Raw genomic sequence first — 23,679 nt, 5'->3', positions numbered from 1 at the left:
GGCCTGGAAGAGGGGCAACTGGGACAGAATCTGGTGCCCCAACCAGGACTAGAACCCGGTGTGCCGGCACCACTAGGTGGAGGATTAGCCTATTGAGCCACAGCGCCGGCCGTATATAACAATTTAATTTTAAAGTAATTCTTTTTGATTTTGAACTTGGACTTACAGTCTTATAAAAGGGTTCTGTTGCTAAACAAGTTTGAAAATCACTTACATATGAAATTTGGGTTGTGTATTTTATAAAAATGTAACACCCTAAACTACTAGGAAAAAGTTTGACAAAATCCTATGCCGATCTTGAACAGCAAACACTCTGGCCCTCTGGTAATAGCATCAATAACACAACCTATTGTAGAAGGTTGTCATAGACTCAAAGTGCACAGCAGCCAATGAGTGCTTGAGTGCTTTATGGAAGCCATCAATGCTGGTGGTCACCCAACTGAATCTCAGCACCTTGTGAGCAGCAGGGGCAGAAGGGAGACTTCACTCACAACAGGTAGACATACACCTGCCACGTGACTCTGACTATGTGTTGAGAGATCTATCTATCACCTTCCATCCTGGCAGAAGGAATTTGTGCAGAAGGGTTAAGACAGAAGGATGATGGGCCTAGGCTCCCTCCTGGTGTCTTCCGCAAGAAAAGGCACAAGGCAGGGCCCCGTGGGTCCGGGCCCAATTTTCTTGGTTTCCTGGATACTAAATGGGTCAAGTTTTTCATTTTCTTGGTGGTATGAGCTCTCAACATTAATCCAGCAACACCTGAGTCACAGGAATATCCTCATCCTTTTTTTCCCTGACTCCCCCACCTTGACCTCTACTATCCTGTCCCTTCACTGGAGTGTGACTGAAAAGCGTTAAGTTTCTAGGCCTTAAAGGGACTGGAAAAGGAGACTTGCATGAATTTCAGTCCTTCAGAACCATATGGACTCACCACAACACCAGGCACATACCATGAGCTTAGCTCATCGATCAGTTTCCCTCAATTAGCAAGATCAGATGGTGGCAGCTGACCTGTTCCTGGCTGCCTCTTATCACTTTTCCATCCACAGACACCTGCTGGCCAAGACAGGCATCCTTGTTCTCCTCTGTCACACGAGAATAAGACGTGATAAGAGGTCATCACCTTCCTTCAACCCTAGCCTCACAATTTCAAAGCTGAGCCTGAAGACCTTGTGTTCTCTATAAAGAATTGGAGGTTTCTCCATCCAGAAACTGAACTGAGACTCACAGATGCTTGAGAAAGTAGAGACCAGTCCCTTCATGTCTGAGGTTGGGGCTACAGTTGGCTGGCCCAGTGGTTCTGAGGTCCTGAACCAACAGGGCTTCCAGGGCTCTTGGAACCAGAGATGACTCAGATATCCCTGGCTTCCTCAGCTGTCCCTGCTGGGCTGAGCTGACCCAAAGCCTTCTGGTGGAACAGAGTGGGTAACCACCCCATACTCCCAAGCTTCTCCCTGCCAGGAGAGGCAGCCACCAACTACACGGCCTTCCCAGCCACTTCTGGCACCAACTCTGCACTGGCTCATCACAGCCCCCCGAGCCTCTCCAATCCTGCCTGTCTGGGCTTCAGTGAACCCAGAGTTGGGTGGCCACATGCTCCCTGCATGCACCAGAGGTGGTGCAGTTCTGGGGCCTGTGTCTTCACTGCTTTCTGTACATCTTGGGTAGGAGGGAGACCATGGAACTGAAGACAGGAAGAAGCTCGTGGGCAACAGGCTGGGGACCTGCTCAGTGCAGTTCTGTGATGGTTCCTTGTGGTACAATCTCTCTCATCCCCAGTTATTTTCTTCTGGAGAAAATGATGGGTGGGAAAGGAGGAGGGAGCCCAGTGCTCACCATCGACACATGGTGGGCATGGAGATTTTCTCCTACAGGGAAGAGGCAACTCTGAGAGGGGTGGAAGAGTGGGCCCGGGCCTCAGGACTGCCCCAAACATAGGTGTTTTTCTTTTGCTTACCAGGAAGCCCCAAATCTCAGTGATACAGGGACCTAGAAAATCCTGCTGGAAAAAGAGCTGAATTCCAGGAGAAGTGATGCAAACCTAGCCTGGCTCAGAGGGGAGGGGGAACTTCCCACAGGAACAGTCTCCTCACAGAAGAAGCCGGGCAGTACCTGCTTCACCCCGCAACGCCTTCTCCACGGCAACCCCTCGCTCCTCCAGCTGCCTCTGCTTCTCCTCCACCTGCTCCAGCTGCCGCTGGATAATCTGCAGGAAACAAAACAGCACAAACACCCAGCTGTCCCTCTCTTCTCCAGCTCTTGGGAGGAAAATGAAACCACAAACACAAGGAGGCATCATAAAAAGATCATGAACAAGTGCTCGGAAAGGCATCATGCTTAGAGCGTGGTGTGAAGGCTGCCCTGGGCCTCAGCATGTGTGCAGACTCCAGGAATACCCAGGCATCTGGAGGCAGCTAAAACAACTATCGGCACTCCAACATTTCAAGGACAGCAAGCGTCTGCAAGCTCCACAGGAAGGTTTGAAGACAACTGCAGATCTTTCTGGAACAGCGGAAATCCTGTCTCCACCCTAGAGTGGTATGGGATTTGTGAGCCTGAAGCCGGAGACTGATAATGGGGAGAACAGCTCTGAGCTTTCCCCACAGAATCCCAGGCCCCTCAGAGGCTGACAGGCCGCAGATGGACCCCTGATGACAGATCTCCCAATTGAGTGAGTTTGATTACAACGATTATATTTGGAGTCTAGGCCGAGGCATTTAGGCGTCAAAGCATAGTTCTTCAGTTACCAACAGCTCCACACATAGGGGCACCTGGAGCTGCACCAAGTCAACAAGGGCCCTTGGGGCTCTCACTTCAGACAACAGAGCATCCCAGCTGCTTCTGCTTTGCTTTATTTGCCTTCCCTCATCACGGCTGAGGACCAGCCGCGTGGGGGATGGGTGAAGATGCTGCCTCTCAGCTCTAGCATTTGTGCCTGTCATGGTTGACCTTCCGTGGTTTTACCTGGGCTCGGTGCAGTCGCTTAAGTTCTTCTTGCTTGGCCTGTCTGCGGGCTGCCTTTTGCACACGCCGGGTCAGCTTGGCATTCAGTTCTTCCTCTGTGTAGGTTCTGGGCTAGAGAGAACAAGAGAGACGTCCTCAGTCACGTGTGGTCAGGCCTGAGATGGGTTTGTGCGGTAGACCGGCAGGGGTATGGAGAGGTGAGAGGCTGTCCCCAGGTGGGAGCTGGTGCCCCAAAGACAGATAGGCATAAGGTAGGTAGACTCCCCAGCCTGTGGCTCAGCCAGACTTCACTGGTGCTGGTCCCTGCTGGAGCCCTTGCTGTCACAGAGCTTGCCCAGAGATCCACAAGGTGAGACATCTCACCTCAGTGACAGGCACAGATGCAGGGGACTGACTATTAGGAAGCAAATGACAAAGGGACACAGGCTCCTTTATCAATGGAAATTATGTTTCTCACCTAAGGCTTTGCGGGGCGAAGCTTAGGAAAACGTTTCCCTAAGCTTGGGAGTTCTAGGAGGGAAACAGGGAAAGGGACGAAGAGAATGGCCAGGATCCTCTTCTTTCTTCTTTGGTATCAAAAGCCACTTCCTTCAGATGAACGATAGTCACAGGTTCTTTTAAGAAGTACTATCTGGGGCCGGCGCTGCGGCTCACTAGGCTAATCCTCCGCCTTGCGGCACCAGCACACAGGGTTCTAGTCCCGGTCGGGGCACTGGATTCTGTCCCGGTTGCCCCTCTTCCAGGCCAGCTCTCTGCTGTGGCCAGGGAGTGCAGTGGAGGATGGCCCAAGTCTTTGGGCCCTGCACCCCATGGGAGACCAGGAGAAGTACCTGGCTCCTGCCATTGGATCAGCGCGGTGCGCGGGCTGCAGCGCGCCGGCCACGGCGGCCATTGGAGGGTGAACCAATGGCAAAAGGAAGACCTTTCTCTCTGTCTCTCTCTCTCACTGTCCACTCTGCCTGTCAAAAAAAAAAAAAAAAAAAAAGTACTTTCTGAAGTACAGAAAGCAGCAATGCTTCCCTTTTTCAGTTGGGGTAGATCCCAGCCTAAGTATTGCAGGCTGAAGAAGGAACTGTAGGCAGGCTCTGGGGCCGGCAGAGGGACTCAGTCGCTGCTGAGGAGGAGGGAAGCTGCTGGCCAGGGCTGTTACAACAGTGCCAGCCAGAGCCATGGTGGCAACTGGCAAGGGCACTGAGGTTGCACTGCTGAGCAGCACGAGCGCACCTGTGATTGCAGGCATCACTGGCTCCCAGGAGTGTCAAGTGCTTTTGGGGTAAACACTCAGCAACCCAGAGAAGCAAAGGTTGGCAGTTGGCCTTTATCTGTAAGACCCTCTTTCTTGCCTTTAAGAAAACAAACCAAAGAGACTAGTATAGCCTATAAAGGAGACTTTGAAATGCCTCTCAGTGATGTATAATCATCTTTAAGAGCTCAAATGACAGCAGAGGGGCAGCTTAAAGGGCAGTAGGTATCCCTAAGGAGCATCACAGTGTTTCAGTGCCCTGTGCATGTCACTTTGCAAACTGCAGAGCTGAGGGTTGGTGAACTGTCCCTTGCTGTGGTGCCCAGTCCCAAAGGGCAGTTCTGTCCCCTCCTGGGGCACCTGGAGCAAAATTACCACATGCACCTCAGTCAGCATACAGTGGGTGTCTCATCCTCTTTGTTGCTCTTGATACAGCTAAGGAAAGTCTTGCCACCAGTGTCTACAGCTCCATGCACCGAGGAACAGTTAGTGAGCACGTGGCTGGAGGGCCAGGGCTGGGGCTGCTCTGGGTGGTTAATCACAGACAGGCATGCAACAACGACCAGCCAACGGGACGGAGATACTACCTTTGCTGAAAATGATCTCTTGAACGCCAAGGCGTGTGGCACATAAATCGACTTTTAAGGGGATGGCAACAGAAAACAGAACAGTAATGATAATAATTATTAAAAAATTAAAAATAGAACATAGAAATGGAACAAAATCAGGAGACTCAGAACACAAGACTCAAAACGCAAGATTATTTTTCACACTGTCACACAAGACTGCACGAGGTGGAACTCAGGTGTGAAGACCCCGGTGGTGGCGGCTCAGGGCGCCACTCTCTGAATGAGACTGAGCTTGCCAAGTACAGCAGCTGCTTCCTCACCACCTCCAAATCTCCTCTTGTTTCAGTCTTCCTGTGTATAAGTACACGTGTCTAAATGTATGATTAAAGATTCTATTTTTCCCTTTAATAATTCACTCATTAGTGGAAATTTATTTTTTATGTGTAACTTTAAATTTGTATTTACTATCTACTTATTTGAAAGACAGAGACAGAGAAAGAGAGAGGAGAAGGGAGTGGGGAGAGCAAATCTTTCATCTGCTGGTTTACTCCCCAAAAGCCTGCAACACCCAGGACTGGGCCAGGCTGAAGTCATGAGCCTGGAACTCCTTCCAAGTCCCCCATGTGGATGGCAGGGGCTCAGCTACCTGAGACATTACATGCTGTCCACGAGGGTCTGCATTAGGAAGCTGGAATCAGGAGTAGAGCCTAGACTCAAACCCAGGTGTTCCAATATGGGACGCAGATGTTCTAAGTGGTATCTTACCCACTGTGCCAAATGCCCACCCTTCTGAAAATGGCAATTTGGATCACTTCTTCCTGCAGAATACCCTGGGGTCACAGAATGGGGGTGGGCAGTGGGGCATTCCTGTAGTCAGAAAGACACAGAGCACAACTAAGCACCGGGCCCCTAACATTCTTTCCCCAAGAGGGAGAATCCCTCCTGTCCTTCTTCCTGTGGGCCCACAGTGTGCCAGCCGGCTGCTCAGGGCTGGGGCTGGGGGCCATTTGTTGATGATAGCCCATCAAAGGGATCTGAAATTGCATCAATAACTGCTATTAGCTCAAAGTGTTTCAGGATGTCATGCTAACTCTTCTCATTCTGCTAACCCTGCCACAGAGCCTCTCAGAGGCTGAAGCAGCTGCCTTCTACATGGCTGAAAGGCAGAAAGGGACAGGGAGGGAGGCGACACGAGGTCTGGATGGCCCACAGAACGTGAGTGACTCGGGATGGACTGCAATCCCCTGCAGCTTCCTTGTCCATCTCAGGCACCAACTGAGGGCTGGCCTGCAGAAGGATGGATTTTTCTCCTTTACTCTGGAGTGTAGACATTCCACCTCAGACCGACTTATCTCCCCCAAGTCAGAGAGGAAGGATTTTATTGTTAGCATGGGCCAGTTTCAAATGAAAACAAAGAGATGGTTTCCGTAAGCAGCATGCGAAAAACTCCATGGACACTGTGTGGCCACAACCTTAGGACAGCTGAACACCTCGACCTGCGGCTGATGCAAAAGCTGCAGTGGGGGAGGAGAGGGGACAGAGGCCTCCTTCTCCAGGTCTAATGATAACTGGGGCTGGCACCAACCTGGAGCAGATGAGGCAAGAAGGAGACTGGCCACAGAGTGGTCGTGTCTGCTGTGGAATGAGCCTGGGGGCTGTCAGGTAGCACAAGGCTCTCTGATGGGCCACAGTGGTTAAGAAGTAGCCACACTGGTTGTAGAATGAAGCAAATCAAAGAGGCAAATGTGAGCTACAGGGCTGCAGAAGACTTAGAGGAAAATCTGGATTGTCTTAATTTTCCTATGGTAAACATTATACGCAAAAATGGAAATTGTGTTCAGTGGCACCTTTTCCTCCTAACAACAAAATGCCGCTCAGGATTTTGGCTTGTTTCATGGATGCCTGATGCAGGGCTGGGGTCTGACTCAGGAATCATGTCCCATGTTTGGGTGGCCACAGTGGCTCTGCTGTGAGACCCTAGTGTGGGCAGCCAGAGTCTTCCCCGTCGAGTCCAGTCCCATTTTCGCTTTCCCCATTGGTGCCCCCAGAAAAGTTGAATGAGGAGGACAATGAGCACCCGAGCATCCTCCACCTGGATATGTGCCAGGTTAGCATTTCCTGCCTATGTAACCCTTCTGTGCAACCCCTCTTTTCTCTGATCCCAGCATGGACTTCCTAGGAACAGAGGCATTTTCCTACACAACTATGACACTTTACCACTTGTAAGGAACTTAACACTGACTTGATATCATATATTAATATGAATTATACAGCTCACAGTTAAATTCCCTTACTGGTTCCCAAAAATATCACTTATGTCAGTTTTTGCTTTGGTTTGTTTTCCAACATTAGTGTCTGTGTCTCGAAAACACTCAGTATTCAGCACACAGCTCTGCCACTGGTGAACTTCCATGGCCCCTCTGTTTCGGGCCTCAGTGGTGAGGGCCTGTGGCTTGTTGTTCACATGGATGGGTGCAAATGAGAGCTTCCTTCCTCCTCATGACTGCTAGGCCCTGGAAAGGGCTGTGGTCAGTGAGTGGTCTTCCTGAGATGGTGGTTGTGGCATGGCCAGCCTGAGCAACCTGCCACTCAGGATTCTGGCAGGTATTTCACTGATTAATGGGCAGCAGCAGAGACACCTGGCCACAGCAGTGTCCACAACATGACACAAACTGCCTGGACATCTGTGTGGTTCCCCCAGAGGCAAGCGAATCTTGGCCTACATTCTCCTTTCTTTGCAGACCCCCATCAAGACCCCCCAAAGCAGCACCTGCCCCAACGTTGGGATGTGTTCAGGGACCCACAGACAATCCCAGCAGTAGTTTGCTGTTAGTTATTATGCTTCTGCCTGGCGGAGCTCAATAGGAGGTACACAAAACCAGGTCCCAGAGGGAGTGGGCCTTGGTTGTGACTCATGGGAGCCTGGCTCTGCAGATGGGCATACCACGAGGAGAGGCCTCAAAGTGTCCTTTTGGGAGAGGGGACAGAGCTGGCAAGGCCAAGGGGGATGGATGCATCAAGAATGACTGAGAAGTAAATTGAGTGGCTTTCTCCAGTTTGTGAGTTACTAGGAGAAGAACTGGATCAGGTGAGGGGGAAGGAACTAGGAGGATGCTGTAGAAATCAACCTGATCCATGGGCACAGGCAGGGGCTCACATTCACCCCAACCCACAAGGCTCCTTGGGGGTTAGTGGGGAGGACAGACTCAGCCCAGGTCCTGAGAAGCCTTGCAGAGGAGCTACCTGATGTTCTGCCATTCACACTGGGAAGTGGAAGGCAGCCAGGCTACCTCTGTGAACAGTGAGATGGGGCAGAACGGCTCACAGGGCTTCACTCGCCCCTGCCTTGCCATTGTTCTCATTTTATCATTACCTTGGTGACAGACTCCTCTTTAGAGTGAAATAGTCTCCCTCCTCCCAGTCCACTGGAAAGCTTTGAGAGCCCCTGAAGATCAAAAGACTGAATGAGCAGCTACAGCTTCTCCTAAACTCCAAGGCAGTGAGAGGGCCCACACCAGGCCCCGCACACACTAGTTCTTCAACAGCCAACACTCCTTTCCAGTCATCTGCTGTGTGGAAGATAGGGCGGCCAAGCACCTTGCTCCGTGGGTGACTCAACTCTGTCTCCGTCATCACTCTCCATCACCCTCCTCCCAACCTCATCACCTTGGAGATGAACAACCCTTCCCCCACCCATCTGGGCATCGCTGGATGCTACTCCACTTGGGATTTCAGAGGGAAAAAGGAACCAACCAACCAGACTGCTTTCTGCAGATAAAATGAGGTTCTGAGCATGGAATGTCTCTGGTCTTCTCTGCAAGAATCGAACACATGAACCACTGTCATGCATGCAAACAACCCCCAGCTACTCATCTAAAAAGCCCAAGGGAAAACCCCCTCGCCCTGCTCTCCCTTGGACCACTGGGCTGTGCTCCGGACCCAGCTACCTGTCTACTGGCAGATCAGAGGAGGGACTCACATTCCATCCCTGGCTGCAGGTCTGTTTCCCCATTCTCCACCTTATCAAAGACCAACAGTACACAAAGCATGGGGTCCTTGGCTCTCGGGAAGCCTCACTCCTGACAGGACCTACGCACCTCTCTCTTGGACTTCTGGGAGGACTTCTCAAGGATGTCGTCACTGGAGAGATCAGAGTCCTCTGAGAAACTCAGCTGGCGCCTGAGCTGTAGCTCTATGGGTATGGAAAGGAAAGCAATGTGAGGGCAGTGACCAACTGTTAGCACTGGTCTGTCCCAGTCTCTATGCTCACATGAGCAATGGGGAAATGTGTCAGAGGTATGATTACTCCTTAGCTAAGTGACTCTTTTCCAGAGTATCGGGGAGCCAGAGGCTTGGATGAGGACACCGGTCCAGGCAGGGGCAAAGCTGACAGGTCTGCCTGGTGCCTCTCAGCGGCACCAGCCACTTCCCCAAGGAAAACCAGGAACACCTTTGGGGTAATGGGACTTTAGGAAGGGCTCCAACCTCCCAAGTTCCCCATGCCAAGTATCAAGACAGCTTTTAGACCATGGCCAGGCTCCCCCTGGGGCCTTGGGTGGCAGCGGGTAAGAGCTATCTCTTGAGCACACACCCCTATGCTGACGCACCTGCTCTCACGATGGGAGACATCCTGTGCTTCCCAGACGCCCCAGTGGCGCCACTGGAAGGGGTGCTGGAGCAGGACTTATCATCACTTTTCTTCTTCTTGTCCTTCTTATACCCAGAGAAGACAGACTTCCACAGAGACTTGGGCTTGGCAGCCGCCTCCTCCAGCAGGCTGGGGCCAGGTTTCTCTGGCGGCCGGCCCTCACCTTTGGACTTCTTCTCTTTCTTGTTTCTGCGGGGCGAGAAGAGGGACGACCTCTTTTTGCTCTTCCCACTGGAGCCTTCAGAGGAGGTTACAGAGCCATCAGGGCCCCCTGAGTCTGAGGGTGGGGAGAGGACCTCCTCGCTGGTGGCCTCGTGCTTCAGGGTTGGCTCCTCAGAGCCTCTGAGGGCTGGGCGTCTGGGGGACTTGGACGTGAGTTCTTTGCCCTGGGACGGTGTGGAGGGGGCTTTGCGGGACCGGGAGGCCCCAACAGCCGTCTCCATCTCCTGCATCCTGCTCAGCTGCTTGGCCATGGCATCCCTCAGTGCCTGGCTCTTCACAGACCTCTCCCTGGCTCTCATGCGCTCCTCAGCCAGCTCCTTGGCTTCTGGTGAGACCAAGGGCAGGCCCCTCTTCTGAGGCAGGGCCCCACTCTCCAGAGCAGGCAGCCGACCATTCTCCCTGGTCCCAGGGTGCTGAGGGGTCTTCTCAGAGCGGGTCCAGCAGGACGGGGGGGTGAAGAACTTCTCCTGCAGACTCGACTCCTCGGTCTTGTCATCATATGTGTCCTCCACGTCATCAGCAAAGGGGATCTCATCCACGCTCTCTGCGAAGGACTTGCGCACCTCTTCTCTGGGGGCCTGGGCGGGCTCTCGGGGGGGCCGCACAAATGTGGCAGGTGGAGGTGGTGGGATGACCGAGGCCTTGGGCTCTGCCTCCTTATGCTGGTAAGGCTTCCGCTGAAGCTGAAGAGTGGCAGGTTCCTCGTCAGGGGGTGGGGGCGGGGGTGGGCTTGAGGGTGGAGTGAGCATGGTGGAGTCGGAGGTGTTGAAGCTCTGGCTGCCCAGGGTCTTCATGTTGGAGGAGCTGCCCTGGAGGCCCAGGCCCGAACTGCTGGACAGGTCCCTGCGCTCCTCGTGGCCGCTCCTCAACTCTCGGTCAGATGGTGACTTGGGAGTCAGCAGGGAGGGCTGCTCACCATCTGACTTGGGCAGGCCTAGCCTCTTAGGAACAGGTGGAGGTTTCAGAAGATGAAGCCCCTCATCCTGAGGGGACTTCTCAACAGAATAGGCTTTCAGGGACACCGGCTTAAAGGCAGGTGAGGGAAAGCTGGGCTCAGGTCCCTTGCTCCGATCCACAGGCGTGAGTCCGAGGCTGCGGCGGATCTCGGCGCTCTTCATCCAAAACTCTTCTACCAGGTCATTCCGTTTCAGGGCCTCGTCCACGGTCAGAGGGCTGCCCAGCTTGTCCCTGGTGTCACCTGGGCTCTTCACGGGGAAGGTGGGCAGAGGGGTGGAGGTTTTGGCAGGAACGGGCTGGAAGCGGATGGGAGACTGGGTGGGGGATGGGATGGTGGCTTCAGAGGATGGCTGAGGTTGGGAGCAAATGGGGAGCTGGGTGGATGGGGGTGTGGGGGGAACCAAGGGTGACACGGGCTGAGCACCAGCTCGTGAGGTAGGTGTCCTGGCTTCTGGCAGAGCCACTGGCTGCGATCGGATGGGCGAGAGCACAATTGGCTGGTCGGTAGGGGATTCAGTTTTGGGCTTCTCTCTGGGGAGGGAAGGCTCAGGGAAAAGGCGCTCGCAGGGGGATTGCACTGTGGTGGCGGTGGAGGCAGGTGGGACTTGGGGCCCCTGCAGAGAAGGAAGAGAGTAGCTGCTGAGAAGGCCAGGATTTTAAGAGCCAGCAAGAATCCCTCAGGGGGCTTTCTCCAAAGGCCCCCATCCCTTGAACATATTCCTCTCTCTGGCTTTGTAGCTATTACTGGAACGGCTCCAGGAGATCCTTTCTCACTTTCTGTGCTATTTGTTTAACTTTCAGAACTGCTCTGTTCAGTTGAACAGACTGAGCTTTCCTGGCTAGGTTCATCTGGAACGCATCCCACTGAGGTGAACACTGGCCCTAGGACACTAATGAATTCCGTGTTCACCCTCCACCTGCAACCCCCAGATCTCCAAGACCCCTAATGCACAAGTACCAGGGCCTATAACAAGATTTAGAATAGTCGCCCACTGCATGTAGGAAGCTCAAAGATGCACAAAGAACCCCAGTGCCCCATCTGTAGTCTCAGTTGGCTAGAGCTCCCCATATCCCAGACAGTGCCCCTGCGGAGTTACATGCTTCCTGAAACCCCAAAGACCCCATCAGGCAGACCAGGTCTTGACCTCTGGCCTCCCATACTCCCCTGAAACCTGTCCTCTAAGACAGCATCTGGCAGACCACGAATTCCAACAACGAGGTCCACAGGACTTGCTGTTACCATGGATGCAGTCTCCCACCTGTGGTTCACATAACCGGTGGCAACCTTAAATTTATACATTTTTAATATAATATTCAAAAATATGTATCTAACCATAATCTCCCTGTTATAACTTAAAAATGAATTGATTTTATGGTGGTGTGGCATGTGTATAGGACAGAGAGACGTGGAGGGGGTGATGTGGGAATGGAATGGACATGGGGAGGTGCTTCCCAGGCTGCTGTATCCTATGGCCAGGACTAGGCTAGAGCAGGTACTGCTCCTGCTGCCAATAGCTCACCTAGCACACAGAGCAGAAATGCCTGATGTCTTCCTCAGAATGAGGCTCCTGGCTATCTCATTTGCAGTCTGTGGGGTTCCCACCAAGGGCCCTGAAAGAGGTATTTGATGCCTTTTGTGGTCCCGACAGTTCTTTTCCTCTGACACTGAGCCCCAAACTTACCTCTGCCACAGGGCTGTGGACAGGGGTGAACAGAATAACTTGTTCCTGAGGGGACCGGATGGGGCTGGAGACTTGGGAGGGACCTGAAAAGAAGTGACACAGGGGTTTATGAAGAACACCCTCCCACCCTCAAGAGGGCCCCTCTTCTAGCTGCTTCACACGGGGATCAATCTGGGCCAGTGGCCACTTGCAGGGGTAAGGGACAGCACTCTGCCTTGGTGCTTCTGGAAAGAACACTCCTCTCAGAGGCAAGGGGTCCTGGGTTGCATGTGCCCAGAGTGCTTCTAGCACCCCTCTCTGGTCCCCTTGTCAGCACCATGTAAAAGCAAACACACCCTGTGCTTGAAGGCTGTAAGATGTATCTTTTACCTTCTACAGCCCAGAATATACAAGGAGTAGGTTGCTGGCCAAAGCTGTTTGCAGAGGTCTGTGCACAAGGAAGGTGGGATGGAGAACAGAGTTGCTGCTGAGGTGGGTGTTCTGCCTAGTGGCTAAGGGATCCACGTCCCACACAGGAATGCCTGGGTTTGATTCCTGCCTCTCTCTCCTCATTCAAGCTTCCTGCTGATGCAGACTCCAGGAGATAGTAGTTGATGGCTTAAGGAGTTGGGTCCCTGCCATAAAGCAGGGTACCTGAACTGAGTTCCTGGCTCTTGGCTTTGACCTGGTCCAGTTCAGGCTGTTGTGGGCATTTGAAGAGTAAAGCAGACAATGAGAATTCTCTGTCTACCTCTCTCTTTCTCTCTGACAATAATGAAAAACAATAATAAAAAAAAGAACAGATTTGTTGGCCACTGTGAGAGCTGCTCTGCAGGACCTGGGTTCTTGGTGCCACTCCCACACCCATGGGACTCTAGGAATTCTGAAGCTGCTTCTCCTGCCAACAACAGGCTTACCTCTCTCTTGTGGCTTCATCAAGGAGGGCTCCTCCTCATTTTCTGATACCCTCAGTTCCAGCTCTGCTTCTATCTCGGCCTGGCGCCGCAAGCGAAGCTCCGTCTCAGCATCTGATGGGATGTCGTCAGACCAGTGCTGATCTGGCAGAGGGAGGGGACGGTGCAGAATTGGGTGCACATCCTGATGAGGCCTTGCTCCTTTTCCAGTCTCCTGCCTCCCTCACGGAACAGTCCCGGCTGACTATCTGCCACAGCCACAGGTGGTCTGGACCAGAGCCCACAGTCCCAGTGAGCCCTGCCTCTTCCCTGGTGCACCCTGAGCTTCAGAGAGACTTAGCCAAAAGTCCTCTCCTGACTTGAAGCACACTGTCCCAGGCCACAGAGCCTCATCAAAGCCTGTGGTATTGCTTTCTTTTTACAGCAACAGTGACACATGGCAGTTCCTGACACAAAGACAGCATGACTGTGGAGGGCAGGCCTTGCTTCCCTCACTCATGCACTGCCTGGGCCCTTTCTCCTTTCGCCAGTCCCAGGCCTACCCACCCCAACAGTGCAGCCATGGTCTGAGCTCCCTCCAACTCACCTGTGCCCTGTTTTCCCAAATGCCATCTCATTGTACCCAGCTCTCGGAAAGCAGCCCCTGGGTCACAGACCCTGTGCAACACCTCCCATTTACTCAGGTTCATAGCCCCAGCCCAATGAATGCAGGCTATGAAGCACAGTGGCTATGGGTGGCTGAAATCAGGCAGAGTAAAGAAGGAGCCAGAGACCTAACAGATGTACCCCCTGAGCTCTCTACTTTTGCTTTAGAGGACTTTTTTTTTTTTAATCTTTTCTGAGTTCAAGCCACTCTGTCCCTGTCCCTTGGCAGGGAACAGGTGTTCACCATGGTGGAGAGGGGAAGCCGGGCCCCCGTACCATCATCCAGCTCAGCACCAGTGTCCCCTGGGTCCCCATCCTCTGCAGCCTCCCCTTCTATCTCTGCTGGCTCCGAGTCCGCATCTTCCTCCAGGTCATTCTCATCCAGTGGGACTGTAAATCAGAAATGTTCAAAGAAAGAAAGAAAAGGATAGACAGACTGCCTTTTCACATGGCAAGAGGTTACAGCTTTTCTGAGGGTGGTGAGGGGAAGGCCGTGAGAAGGTAGGAGGACAGCAGATGGGGTGGGGGGTACTCCCTAAGAGTAGTGTGGGTGCTGGGAAGGGCCCGGAGCCACCCAAAAGCAGGAGAGCAATGTTTCTCAGTCCTAGCAGGGCCAAGGCAAAGGAGAGGGGCCACTTAAGGTCCAGTCACTTTCCTCTTCCTCCAGGGGCTACTTGCTGTGAGCCTCAAGTTTGTAGACAGAACGGAAAATGCTTGTTTCTCCAGGCTCCCCCTGTTGACTACTTCACATGCCCTGAGTCATTTAATCTTTACAACAACAAAGCTGAGGACATTTCTAATGCCTGCAATTCAGAGATGAAGCTGTTCAGGTGAGTTGTTCGTGGCCACACCATTCGATGCAGCAATCACACCCCTGTGACAGGTGATAACCCCTCCCCTTCCCCCTGGCAGAGTTTAGAGCTCTTCGTGGGGTGACTTAGAGGGATACTTTTTTAAAGCACAAGGTGGTGTGGGGTTTGAGGCACGATGTGAAGTTCATTTTCTGGACCCGAGGGTAGCCCTTCAGTGCATAAACAGAGGCAGAGCCCTGACGCAGTTGGTAATGGATCCCATTACTCCTTAGAAGGGACCAGCCTCTCAACGTCCCCTCCCTGTCCCCAACCTCTGCACGCTTGCAACTCGCATGGGTGGTTTCCCAGGGCTCTTGAGGACTTCCTTGAGGGGCCTGCATAGCCACTCTCAATGCATTCCTAAAGGTGTTCATGTCAGGACAAGGGGTTGTGCTTTGCAGAGCACACATGGGAGTCAAGGATCTGAGGCCATGGTGGGCTGTGTGGCAGAGAATGGGCCTCAGCAATAGGAAAAAGGGCATGCTGAAAGCGAGAGGGTGTGCCAGGTCATGGCCAGACCCTCTCAAGTGACTGTTATCTTTCTGTAAGCTGCCAACTGACTGCATCTCCACATCTCAGGGATGTACACAGAAGCTGTGCCACACACAGGACAAATGGTCAGCAAGGAAAATCAAGGAAGTGACTACCTCTAGGGTAGAAAGGGGGGCGACAGGAACAGGGACTAAGAAGGGCGCATGTCTAAGACAAACAGGTTGGGAGTGAGACAGACAGTCCAGGTTACCAGGGGTGACGGGTGGGGGGAGCTCCAGGGTAAGATCCGGGTTGGCAAGTGACTAGTGCATCCTCTTGAGATGCCAGGGCAGCCCATGGAACTGGCAATGCCAAGACGCTTTCCTATGGGGCATATACTAGGAGAAAATTACTCCAGTATTTCTACAGGTGAAAAACCTTCGTGCAGTGACACTGACACTGCTTGTGGCCACTCAAGGAAGACAGTCCATCAAACCCTAGGGAGCCTGCCTAGGCTCAAACAATAGTCCCGCTCACAGGCACATAGCTCCTCTGGGCTCCTCATTCCAACCTGAGCTTGACATGTAGACAGCAGGGACATTGCTGTCTGTACCATTTCTGAGGAGGCTGGTGGAATGAAAGATCCAGAGGCAATTGAACTTGAGCCCGTCCCATGGAGAGAGCCCTTTGTGCCTGACATGCTTGCTAGAATGAGTCTGGCATCGAGATGGTAATTTTACACTTTGTTTGGCAAGTGAACTGGAAGCAAGCACAAAGGCCCTGCTGCACAGGACTCTCCAGTTTGGCACAATTCAGGGTGTACTAGATGAGCCTGGTCCCCATGCTGGTTCCTTGGTCCTGCAGTGTTATAGTTCCTGCTACCAAGCATCTGCTGTGGATTCAAAAGGGTAAGAAGTCTACACTCCTCAGGAGTACCTTGAGAGGAACAATTGTCATACACATCAAAAAATAAACAAGTGAGAGATATCAATGCAGCAGCAGCATATGCTGAAAGAGACACAGCTCAAGGGATGGAATCAGGTGATTAAGTCTGGGTTAAGATGGAGCGCAGAGTGCTAGAAGCTGCCACACAAACTGGTGAGCCACACGCCATGACAGCCAGGAATTGCCAACATACTCAGCTCTTGGCTTATTTCAGCTGCCAGCTGGGAAGTCCTTATGCCTCAGCCCTGTCCCCCCATCCTAGGAACGGTCATTATCCAGAAGGGAGAAACCAGCAGTTTCTGCTCATGGAGCTGATGTCTCAGGTTCTGCTGAACCGGACATCACATGAAGTTTGCTGTCTCCTTGCCGCCCTATGGAGGCACCTCTTGACTTGTGCGTGTCCACTCTGGGGACAATGGATGGGCTGGTAAGAGCCAGGTAGTAAGGATCCACGAGTGGCAATCCTGTTCATCCCAGAAGTGACCACTAGGATGGTGGTTCTCCACCAGGGAGTGACACTGCCCTTCTTCAGTCCCAGCTGGAATCATGGTGAGGGGGTGGGGATGGAGCTGCACTGACACTTAGGGTTCTGAGGACATGGAAGTTAAACTTCAGGCATTGCAAGGAACTGTCCTAACCCAAATGCCAACAACCTCCCATTGAGAAAGACGTTTCCAGAAAAACATAGGGAGGACATGTAAGGCTTCTCAACTATGTCTTGGCCTGAGAACTTAAGGGGATACCTGCACCTTGGTCTGGAGATCCAGATGCTGTCACTTCCAGTTACACCCAGTCTGTCTCTCCATCCTCAGCAGAACAATGTCCATCAGTTCCCTGCTCTCTTTCCAAGTTCTGACGGTTTCCTTCTTCCATACTTTGGCAGGTTTGTGCAAAATTACCTCATTCCTTTACTTTCACACCCGACTTACTTTCTACAGACTGTAAACCTCAGTGCTAACAATGTTCTTTCAGCTTTGGCCTTTTTATCTGACCTCTATCAATGACTAGAAAAAGCGAGTCTCTGTGCTGTCTCTCCTTGACGGGACTGAGGGACACATGGTGTGCATCTGGTCCATGCAAGGATGAGCTGCCTGAGTGAGGCATGCACGGCTCCCACCCACCTCTAGCTCTGCCCTCGCATGCACTAGCGACAGGACCAGAATCCTAGTGTTAAGGTACCAGCAGAGCTGCCTAGAGAGAGGTTGCAGTGAGTGGAGCGAGAGCAAACATCACCAGACTACCTCCGGACACTGTCTCCAGCCAGGCCTGCACGGCTGCGCGGCGTATGGAGGGAAGGTCAGGCACTGAATTTAAAACAGACGATAAATACAAAATTACACAGCTGTAAGTGTTCCCGGAAGGGAGAGCTGAGTCATCCCCAAAGTCCAGAACTGGGGAGAATTTCAGATGACGTCAGGGGACAGAGGCACCGACGAGGGGTAACAGCTCCACTGCTAGCCTATGTGATGGGTACCTATCTGCCAAGAGGAGAGAAGAAGGGAGACAAGAGTGCCCAGGCGGGTTGCAGGCTGCAGAGCCAGTCCCATCTTGCAGGCTGCCTTGATGCCCCAGTTGGCAGGGTCTCTCTCCTGTGTGCAGAGCTCCTGGCAAAACCTTGAGCAGAGGAGGGTCACAGCTGCAGGTGACGACTGAGGGCTGGAGAGGATCGAACGTGCTGTTAGATGCTGCTTCGTGGGGCAGGGGCCACCCCGTTGGGATACATGGAGCTTGTGGGGGTGGGTATGGCCTGTGAGGAGAGGCCAAGGCTGATGACCCAAGGATTCAGAAGATAGATACTGAGGAGAATGACAAGGCAGCCCCCAATTTTTTTCTTGTATTGCTGTTGCTCACAAGATGTCAGAGTAGGATCCGCTTTCATCCTATCATGAGACACAAACCATCTTGCCTGACGCCTTTGTGGCCTCCTTGACAGGAAGTCTCTCCTAAAGCCTCATTTCTCTTCCAAGTATGCTCCTTCAACCCCCTTCCTGCCAATGCACATCCATACCCAGATACACACTGCAGAGAAAGCACCAGAAAGAGAAGCCCAGCCTATGTGGGAGAAAGAAAACTCTTGGTATCCCCAAGGTCAGGTTTATTTTCTTGTTTTTACATCAATAGAGAACACAATCTCTTAATCCACAGAGAACTTTACATCTCCTCAAATGGGAGTCAAGGGCACTTGTCACAATTACCATCAGGGAAATGAAATGCTCTGCTGCCTCCTCCTCCAAAGCTGATGGCTTTGACCCTGACAGGAAGGGCCTGAGCAGCAATGGTAGGGGAAGCCAGGAAGGAAAGTGCTTGGCGGGCACAGTGGGAGCTCAAACTTTAAAGCGGTTACCTCTGGAAGTAGAGGAGTCAGAGGTTGGCACCATTCTCTCTTCCTCCTCTTTCTCACGAATGTGTGTCCAGTGCACATCGGCCTGGATCTCCAAGGGGTCAGCTGGATTTATGATCTGCTGTAGTCTCTGGTTCCCGGCTAGTGTACCAGGTTCAAGGGGTGCAGGAGACAAGCGGGAAGAAGGAAGGAGAAAACAGTCAAGGGTAGGAGGGGGTGAAACACCACAGCAAAGGAAACAGAAAAAGTTACAGTATTTGCCAGGATTGATTTGAGTCAGAAAGAGGTAAAAATTGAGAACATGCACACGCCTGTAAGCACGCGCACACACACACACACACACTCACCCATGCTAATCACTCATCTTTAGTCATTAAATTTAGTCAAATCACTGCTTTAGTCATTCAGCCTTCACGTGCAGCATTAATTTCACTAGCAGACCACATGTTCCCAGTCCAAATGCCACGGTGCAGGTTACACATGGCCTCCAAGGGGCCACTCCGCCAGTGTCATGAGGACTCAGCTGTCACCAGAGCAATGGCATACACCATGAGTGACCCTTCTGCCGGCTGCATGGCAGGGCACTCACCTCCTTCGACATTTAACTCAAGTGACAAGAGACAGGTGGGAAGGGGCAGGTCACTGTGTCACGTACCAGCCAGCCGACACAGGACAGAAATGTACTTGGTGGTTACTTCAGCTTCTATCTTTCACAGCGAGAGCTGCTGCGAGAGAGAAAGAAGTCCTGCTTCCCTAACAGGCCTCATGCTGCATGCTGGGTCTTCGGCAGAGGCCCACATGGCGAGGCGGCAGCTGGGAAGGAAGCAGCGCTCTGCCCTGTTAACTCCCATGGCCTCGGCAGTCCACGGTAGCAGTGAGAGCAACTCCTGTCTACTTTTTCTACCGTCAAACACTCTCATAAAACCCCATTTGGCGCCCTGCTGATCCCCTCTGGACACAAGACCTGGTTTCATGTTGAAGTGGTAACTGACCAGCAGCTACCAGAGAGCCCCAGGATCTGCATGCAGCCCCTGCCCTGTGGGATGCCTGTGATTAGTGCTTAGACCATGCCGTACAGCTGGGTTAGGAGAAAGGACAGCCAGCAGGTCGGGGAGGTGGGGGATGCCGTGGAAGGCAGGATGGCTGTTCAGGCAGCAAGAGCAGGTGCCACCGGATCTGAGGGCTCTGGGACTCTGGCCACAGCAGCCTCCATCTGGGAGTGCATGTCATCGCTCCCTCAATAATCACCTGGATGGTCTGGCTTTGGTCCTGGCCATCACCAAGACAAGCTCTCGAGTTCTAGTGGCAGGGAAGGTACCAACAGGGTACCAAATCTGACAGAACATTCTGCTTCTGCAGGTATCAGGCCCTCCTTGCTCTTTACTGGGGCCGCGGGTCTCTACAGATTCCTGCACTTGGCTTTGTAGTGCTTGATGAGGCTGAACCATAGCAAAGTCGCTAAAGAGCATGGTGCCTTAGGATGGAGGAAGGAAAGTCAAAGAGAAAAACCAAGGACCTTTCTTCACCTTCCAAGAAAGAAAGGGAAGAGAGTGACTCCTCTACCTAAGCAATGTCTGCTTCCTGTCAACCTGCCTGGAAGCCAGCATGTCCTTCTTTCTCAGGGAAATGTTAAAGGCACCTGTGAGGGGCAGAGGCACTGTGGCCATGGCAGGTGGTTCCTGGTGAGAAGCAGCCGGGCCTTGACAGACAGGGTAACCTGCAGCAAAACCTACAGGGGCATGGAGGGGCCACAATTGATAGGGCTGTATCTGACTTCTACTTGACTCTCTTTTGCCTTACATGCTACTGTGTACACGGGTTTGAAGGTTGGGTCCAGGGCCCAGGGCCAGATGCCCAGCTAGTTATGTGCAATGCTCTGTAAAATACAGATCTTTTCATGTGGGACCTGCTCTTGCAGGCAGATTTTGGATGGCTGCTAGGGAACCAGGGTAGAAGGTGGGCGAGGGGGCAGAGTGGGTACCTTTACGTGTACCCGTATCTTCTTCCTTTGAGAGGTGCTGGAGCCACTGGCCTTGCAGGAGTTCTCTGTCCCAGGGGCAGTACTCCCCTTCTACAGCAGGGGGAGCCAGACACCCACAAACAGCATCAAGAATCCCATAGAGGGATGGATGGAGAGAACAGGGAACGGAGAGGAGGGAAGAGAACAGAGAGGAGAGTTACCTTCAGCTGCAAGGCAATAGTGCCTATCACTTGCCTACACAGGCCTTGAAGTCTGCTGCTCAATGACACACACAGGCTCCCACCTGGGAACTCGCAGAGTTTGGCTGAACTTGTTGGTATGTGCTTCTCTAGTTACCTACAGGTTTGGTCTTGATGTTAGGTCCAAGTCCGGGAAATGAGGCTTCCTGTGTGAACGCTGGAAGAAACTCCCTTGAAAAAGGAGTCAGCTTTGACCCTAAATTGTGCTGGAGCATTAGCCATCAGATGGAGAGAATGAGGCAGCTCTGGGGGCAGCACAGTCCTGAAGACAGCAGCAAAGAGAACTGAGGCTCCAGCCAGTGCCTGGCTCCTTTTTGTACAGGCCTCACTCATTTCTCATAAAACTAATGGCACCAGGAGGGGCAGGCCGTGGACATAGCCTCTGTCTTCAGACGCAAGAGGGCAGCAGAATTTGGAGAGGCCCCTTATGAAGCCTGAGGCAGTGCCCTGACCCTGATCTTCACACCAGTGTGCATCAGGGCTGCAGTCTCCAAAGGAGGTTGGGAGCTCTCCTGGGACCAGCTCAGGAACTTGAGCCACGTCTGGGGAAGGCTCCGACCTTGCAGGCCAGAGAAAACAGGCCCTGGACAGACCAGGCAGCAGGTACGGAATGCTGGGAGCAGGGACAAGCACCATGGCACAGGGGCGAGAAGCAGGAACAAGTGGACAGTCATCAGGATTGAGTCTACCAGGCTGTCCAGAAGTTAATCTAGTCCTCTGACCAAGGGTGGGAAGAATTGATGCTTAGAAATACAAAGGCCCTGGGTCAGCACCGTGGCTCACTAGGCTAATCCTCCGCCTTGCGGCGCCAGCACACAGGGTTCTAGTTCCGGTCGGGGCACCGGATTCTGTCCCGGTTGCCCCTCTTCCAGGCCAGCTCTCTGCTGTGGCCAGGGAGTGCAGTGGAGGACGGCCCAAGTCTTTGGGCCCTGCACCCTATGGGAGACCAGGAGAAGTACCTGGCTCCTGCCATTGGATCAGCGCGGTGCGCCGGCTGCAGCGCGCCGGCCACGGCGGCCATTGGAGGATGAACCAACGGCAAAGGAAGACCTTTCTCTCTGTCTCTCTCTCTCACTGTCCACTCTGCCTGTCAAAAAAAAAAAAAAAAAAAAGGAAAAAAAAAGAAAAGAAAAAGAAATACAAAGGCCCTGGGACCAGCAGTACGGCACAGAGGACTAAGTTGCTGCCTGTGATGCCATCATCCCATGTGGCAGCAGAAGTTGGCCCAAGTGCTTGAGTCCCTACCACCCATGTGGAAGACCAGGAGAGTTCCAGGCTCTTAGCTTCAGCATGGCTCAGTCCTGGCTGTTGCAGCCATTTGGGGAATGAACTAGCAGGTGGATAATTCTCTCTCTCTCTCTCTGTAACTCTTTCAAATAAATAAAATCTTAAAAAAAAATAAAAAAAGGAGAAAGAAAACACAGAAATGCAAAGGCCCATTTCTTCCTCTCTCACTCTATGCCCCAAGGGTAGGGTGCTACCCTTCATCATCCTAGGAGAAGCAGGTCTCCTGGCTTCTTCCTCACCCCTATCAGATATCTGGGTAGCCCAGACTTGGAAAGAATGACAGGCTGGAAGAGGAGGCCCAGAAAGCACTCTGTCATCAATCAAGGTCACCTAGAGCAAGACATAGAGACAGAATGGAAACATCTCAGGTCCATGACAAGAGGCTATTCCAGAACTGAGCAGAGGGACTGAATACGGAAGCTATGATGTACCTTCCTGGGATACAGGCTCTCAAATGATACCATGCATTTTATCCCTGAAACAACTGGTGAACACCCAAGTTCCTAGCAGTCACCAAACCTCAGATTCTAAAAGGCTCAATTTCCCTTTGGTAAAATCAAGATAAAATGAGGAAGAAATGAAATTTGGATGAAATCCTTGGTCTGGCCCTCTGCCTTCCAAGTTCTAAGTAGAGTGCACACCAGGGACGTCATTCCCACTGCCAGTGGGGCTGCTTCTTTATTCCTGTGTCAAGGGCCAGGGAGAGGCAGGCAGGACTGTGCCTGGGCTCTGTGGGAGGCAGCGTGCACGGACTCAGCACAGAGCAGACCACTTCAGGTGGGATGGGGTCAGGGTTAAGAGAAAAGAATTTTTTTCCTGACCTTCACTGGACTCTTCCTCTTCCTCATCATATTCTTCCTCCTCCTCTTCTTCATATTCCTCCTCCTCGTCCTCCTCTTCTTCATTGCCAGGCTCAAAGCTCTTTGAGGCCTCAAGCTCCTCTTCACTCTTTCCTTTCAGAAGAGCGTGGATCCTCACAGCCTCCTTCCAGGGGACGCCACCCAGGTCAGAGGGGGGCAGCCCAGGCTCTTCCTCCTCCTCTTCTTCCTCCTCCATCTCAGACTCAGAACTGCTGTGGAGAAATAAGGACGCACTAGAGTAAGCAGAAGGTTACGAGCCACAGGCAGTGGCAACACGGGCCAGGCCAAGCACCTGCAGAGCAGGAAGGGAGCAAACATAAGAAGGGTCCAGCATCTTTCCTGACTAGGGAGGGAACCAGAAGGAACTCAGGGAGAGAGACTGAGATGGCAGGATGAGGTACACACACTCGAGTGAACACCTACCCAGACCCACATTTGCAAACAGCAAGGCGAGTGTGTGTTTTGGCCTGCACACACCAAGAACACTAAGTCAAGCGTCAATGGACCTCGAGGGCACACACAGGGCAATGGACTTGTTCTGATACAAACTCAAGACTGGGCATCCAGGACAGAGGGAAAGTCTGCTTTCATCTGATTCACTATTTACTCTGTAGAACTCCTACTTGACTCAGGCTGCTCACAACCCTGGGTGTGGCGGGAAGGAGAAGGAGGAGCCCTGAGAGGCTGAATTGACTGGCTGGAAACCAAGCATGGGACTGGAGGTGGGGGCAGCAGAGTCAGGTTCAAGATGTTTCTTCAGATCCCAAAATGTGCCAGTGGAGTAAGCAAGACTTGCGCTCTAATATGGGATGCTGGCATCACAAGCAGAAGCTTCACCACTGTGCCACAAATGCCAGTCCCTGGATAGATAGCTTCTATGA

General features: G+C 52.6%; 1 protein-coding gene across 38 annotated transcripts in view; it reads right to left on the bottom strand.

Moving 5' to 3' along the window:
• Window positions 1–23,679, bottom strand: part of MICAL3 (microtubule associated monooxygenase, calponin and LIM domain containing 3) — a 232,860-nt gene that overhangs the window by 16,685 nt on the left and 192,496 nt on the right. For 19 of the 38 annotated variants that reach the window (XM_008250134.4, XM_051837050.2, XM_051837048.2 and 16 more), the window contains 12 exons: window positions 22,760–23,010; window positions 20,413–20,502; window positions 18,435–18,572; window positions 17,332–17,394; window positions 14,100–14,213; window positions 13,182–13,322; window positions 12,286–12,368; window positions 9,384–11,217; window positions 8,874–8,968; window positions 4,795–4,845; window positions 2,965–3,075; window positions 2,113–2,206 (listed from right to left, as the gene is read on the bottom strand). In XM_008250134.4, coding sequence (XP_008248356.1) covers window positions 2,113–2,206; window positions 2,965–3,075; window positions 4,795–4,845; window positions 8,874–8,968; window positions 9,384–11,217; window positions 12,286–12,368; window positions 13,182–13,322; window positions 14,100–14,213; window positions 17,332–17,394; window positions 18,435–18,572; window positions 20,413–20,502; window positions 22,760–23,010 — 3,065 coding nt within the window. Of the gene's footprint in view, window positions 1–2,112; window positions 2,207–2,964; window positions 3,076–4,794; window positions 4,846–8,873; window positions 8,969–9,383; window positions 11,218–12,285; window positions 12,369–13,181; window positions 13,323–14,099; window positions 14,214–17,331; window positions 17,395–18,434; window positions 18,573–20,412; window positions 20,503–22,759; window positions 23,011–23,679 lie in introns of those variants that run through there. The other 19 variants (XM_070049080.1, XM_017338476.3, XM_017338477.3 and 16 more) reach the window with 14 other exon arrangements.

The sequence above is a fragment of the Oryctolagus cuniculus genome, chromosome 9 (assembly GCF_964237555.1).
Source record: "Oryctolagus cuniculus chromosome 9, mOryCun1.1, whole genome shotgun sequence".
Classification (NCBI taxonomy): Eukaryota; Metazoa; Chordata; class Mammalia; order Lagomorpha; family Leporidae; genus Oryctolagus; species Oryctolagus cuniculus.
The sequence above is the reverse complement of the archived record's forward strand: the minus strand, read 5'-3'. Positions and strand labels throughout refer to the sequence as shown.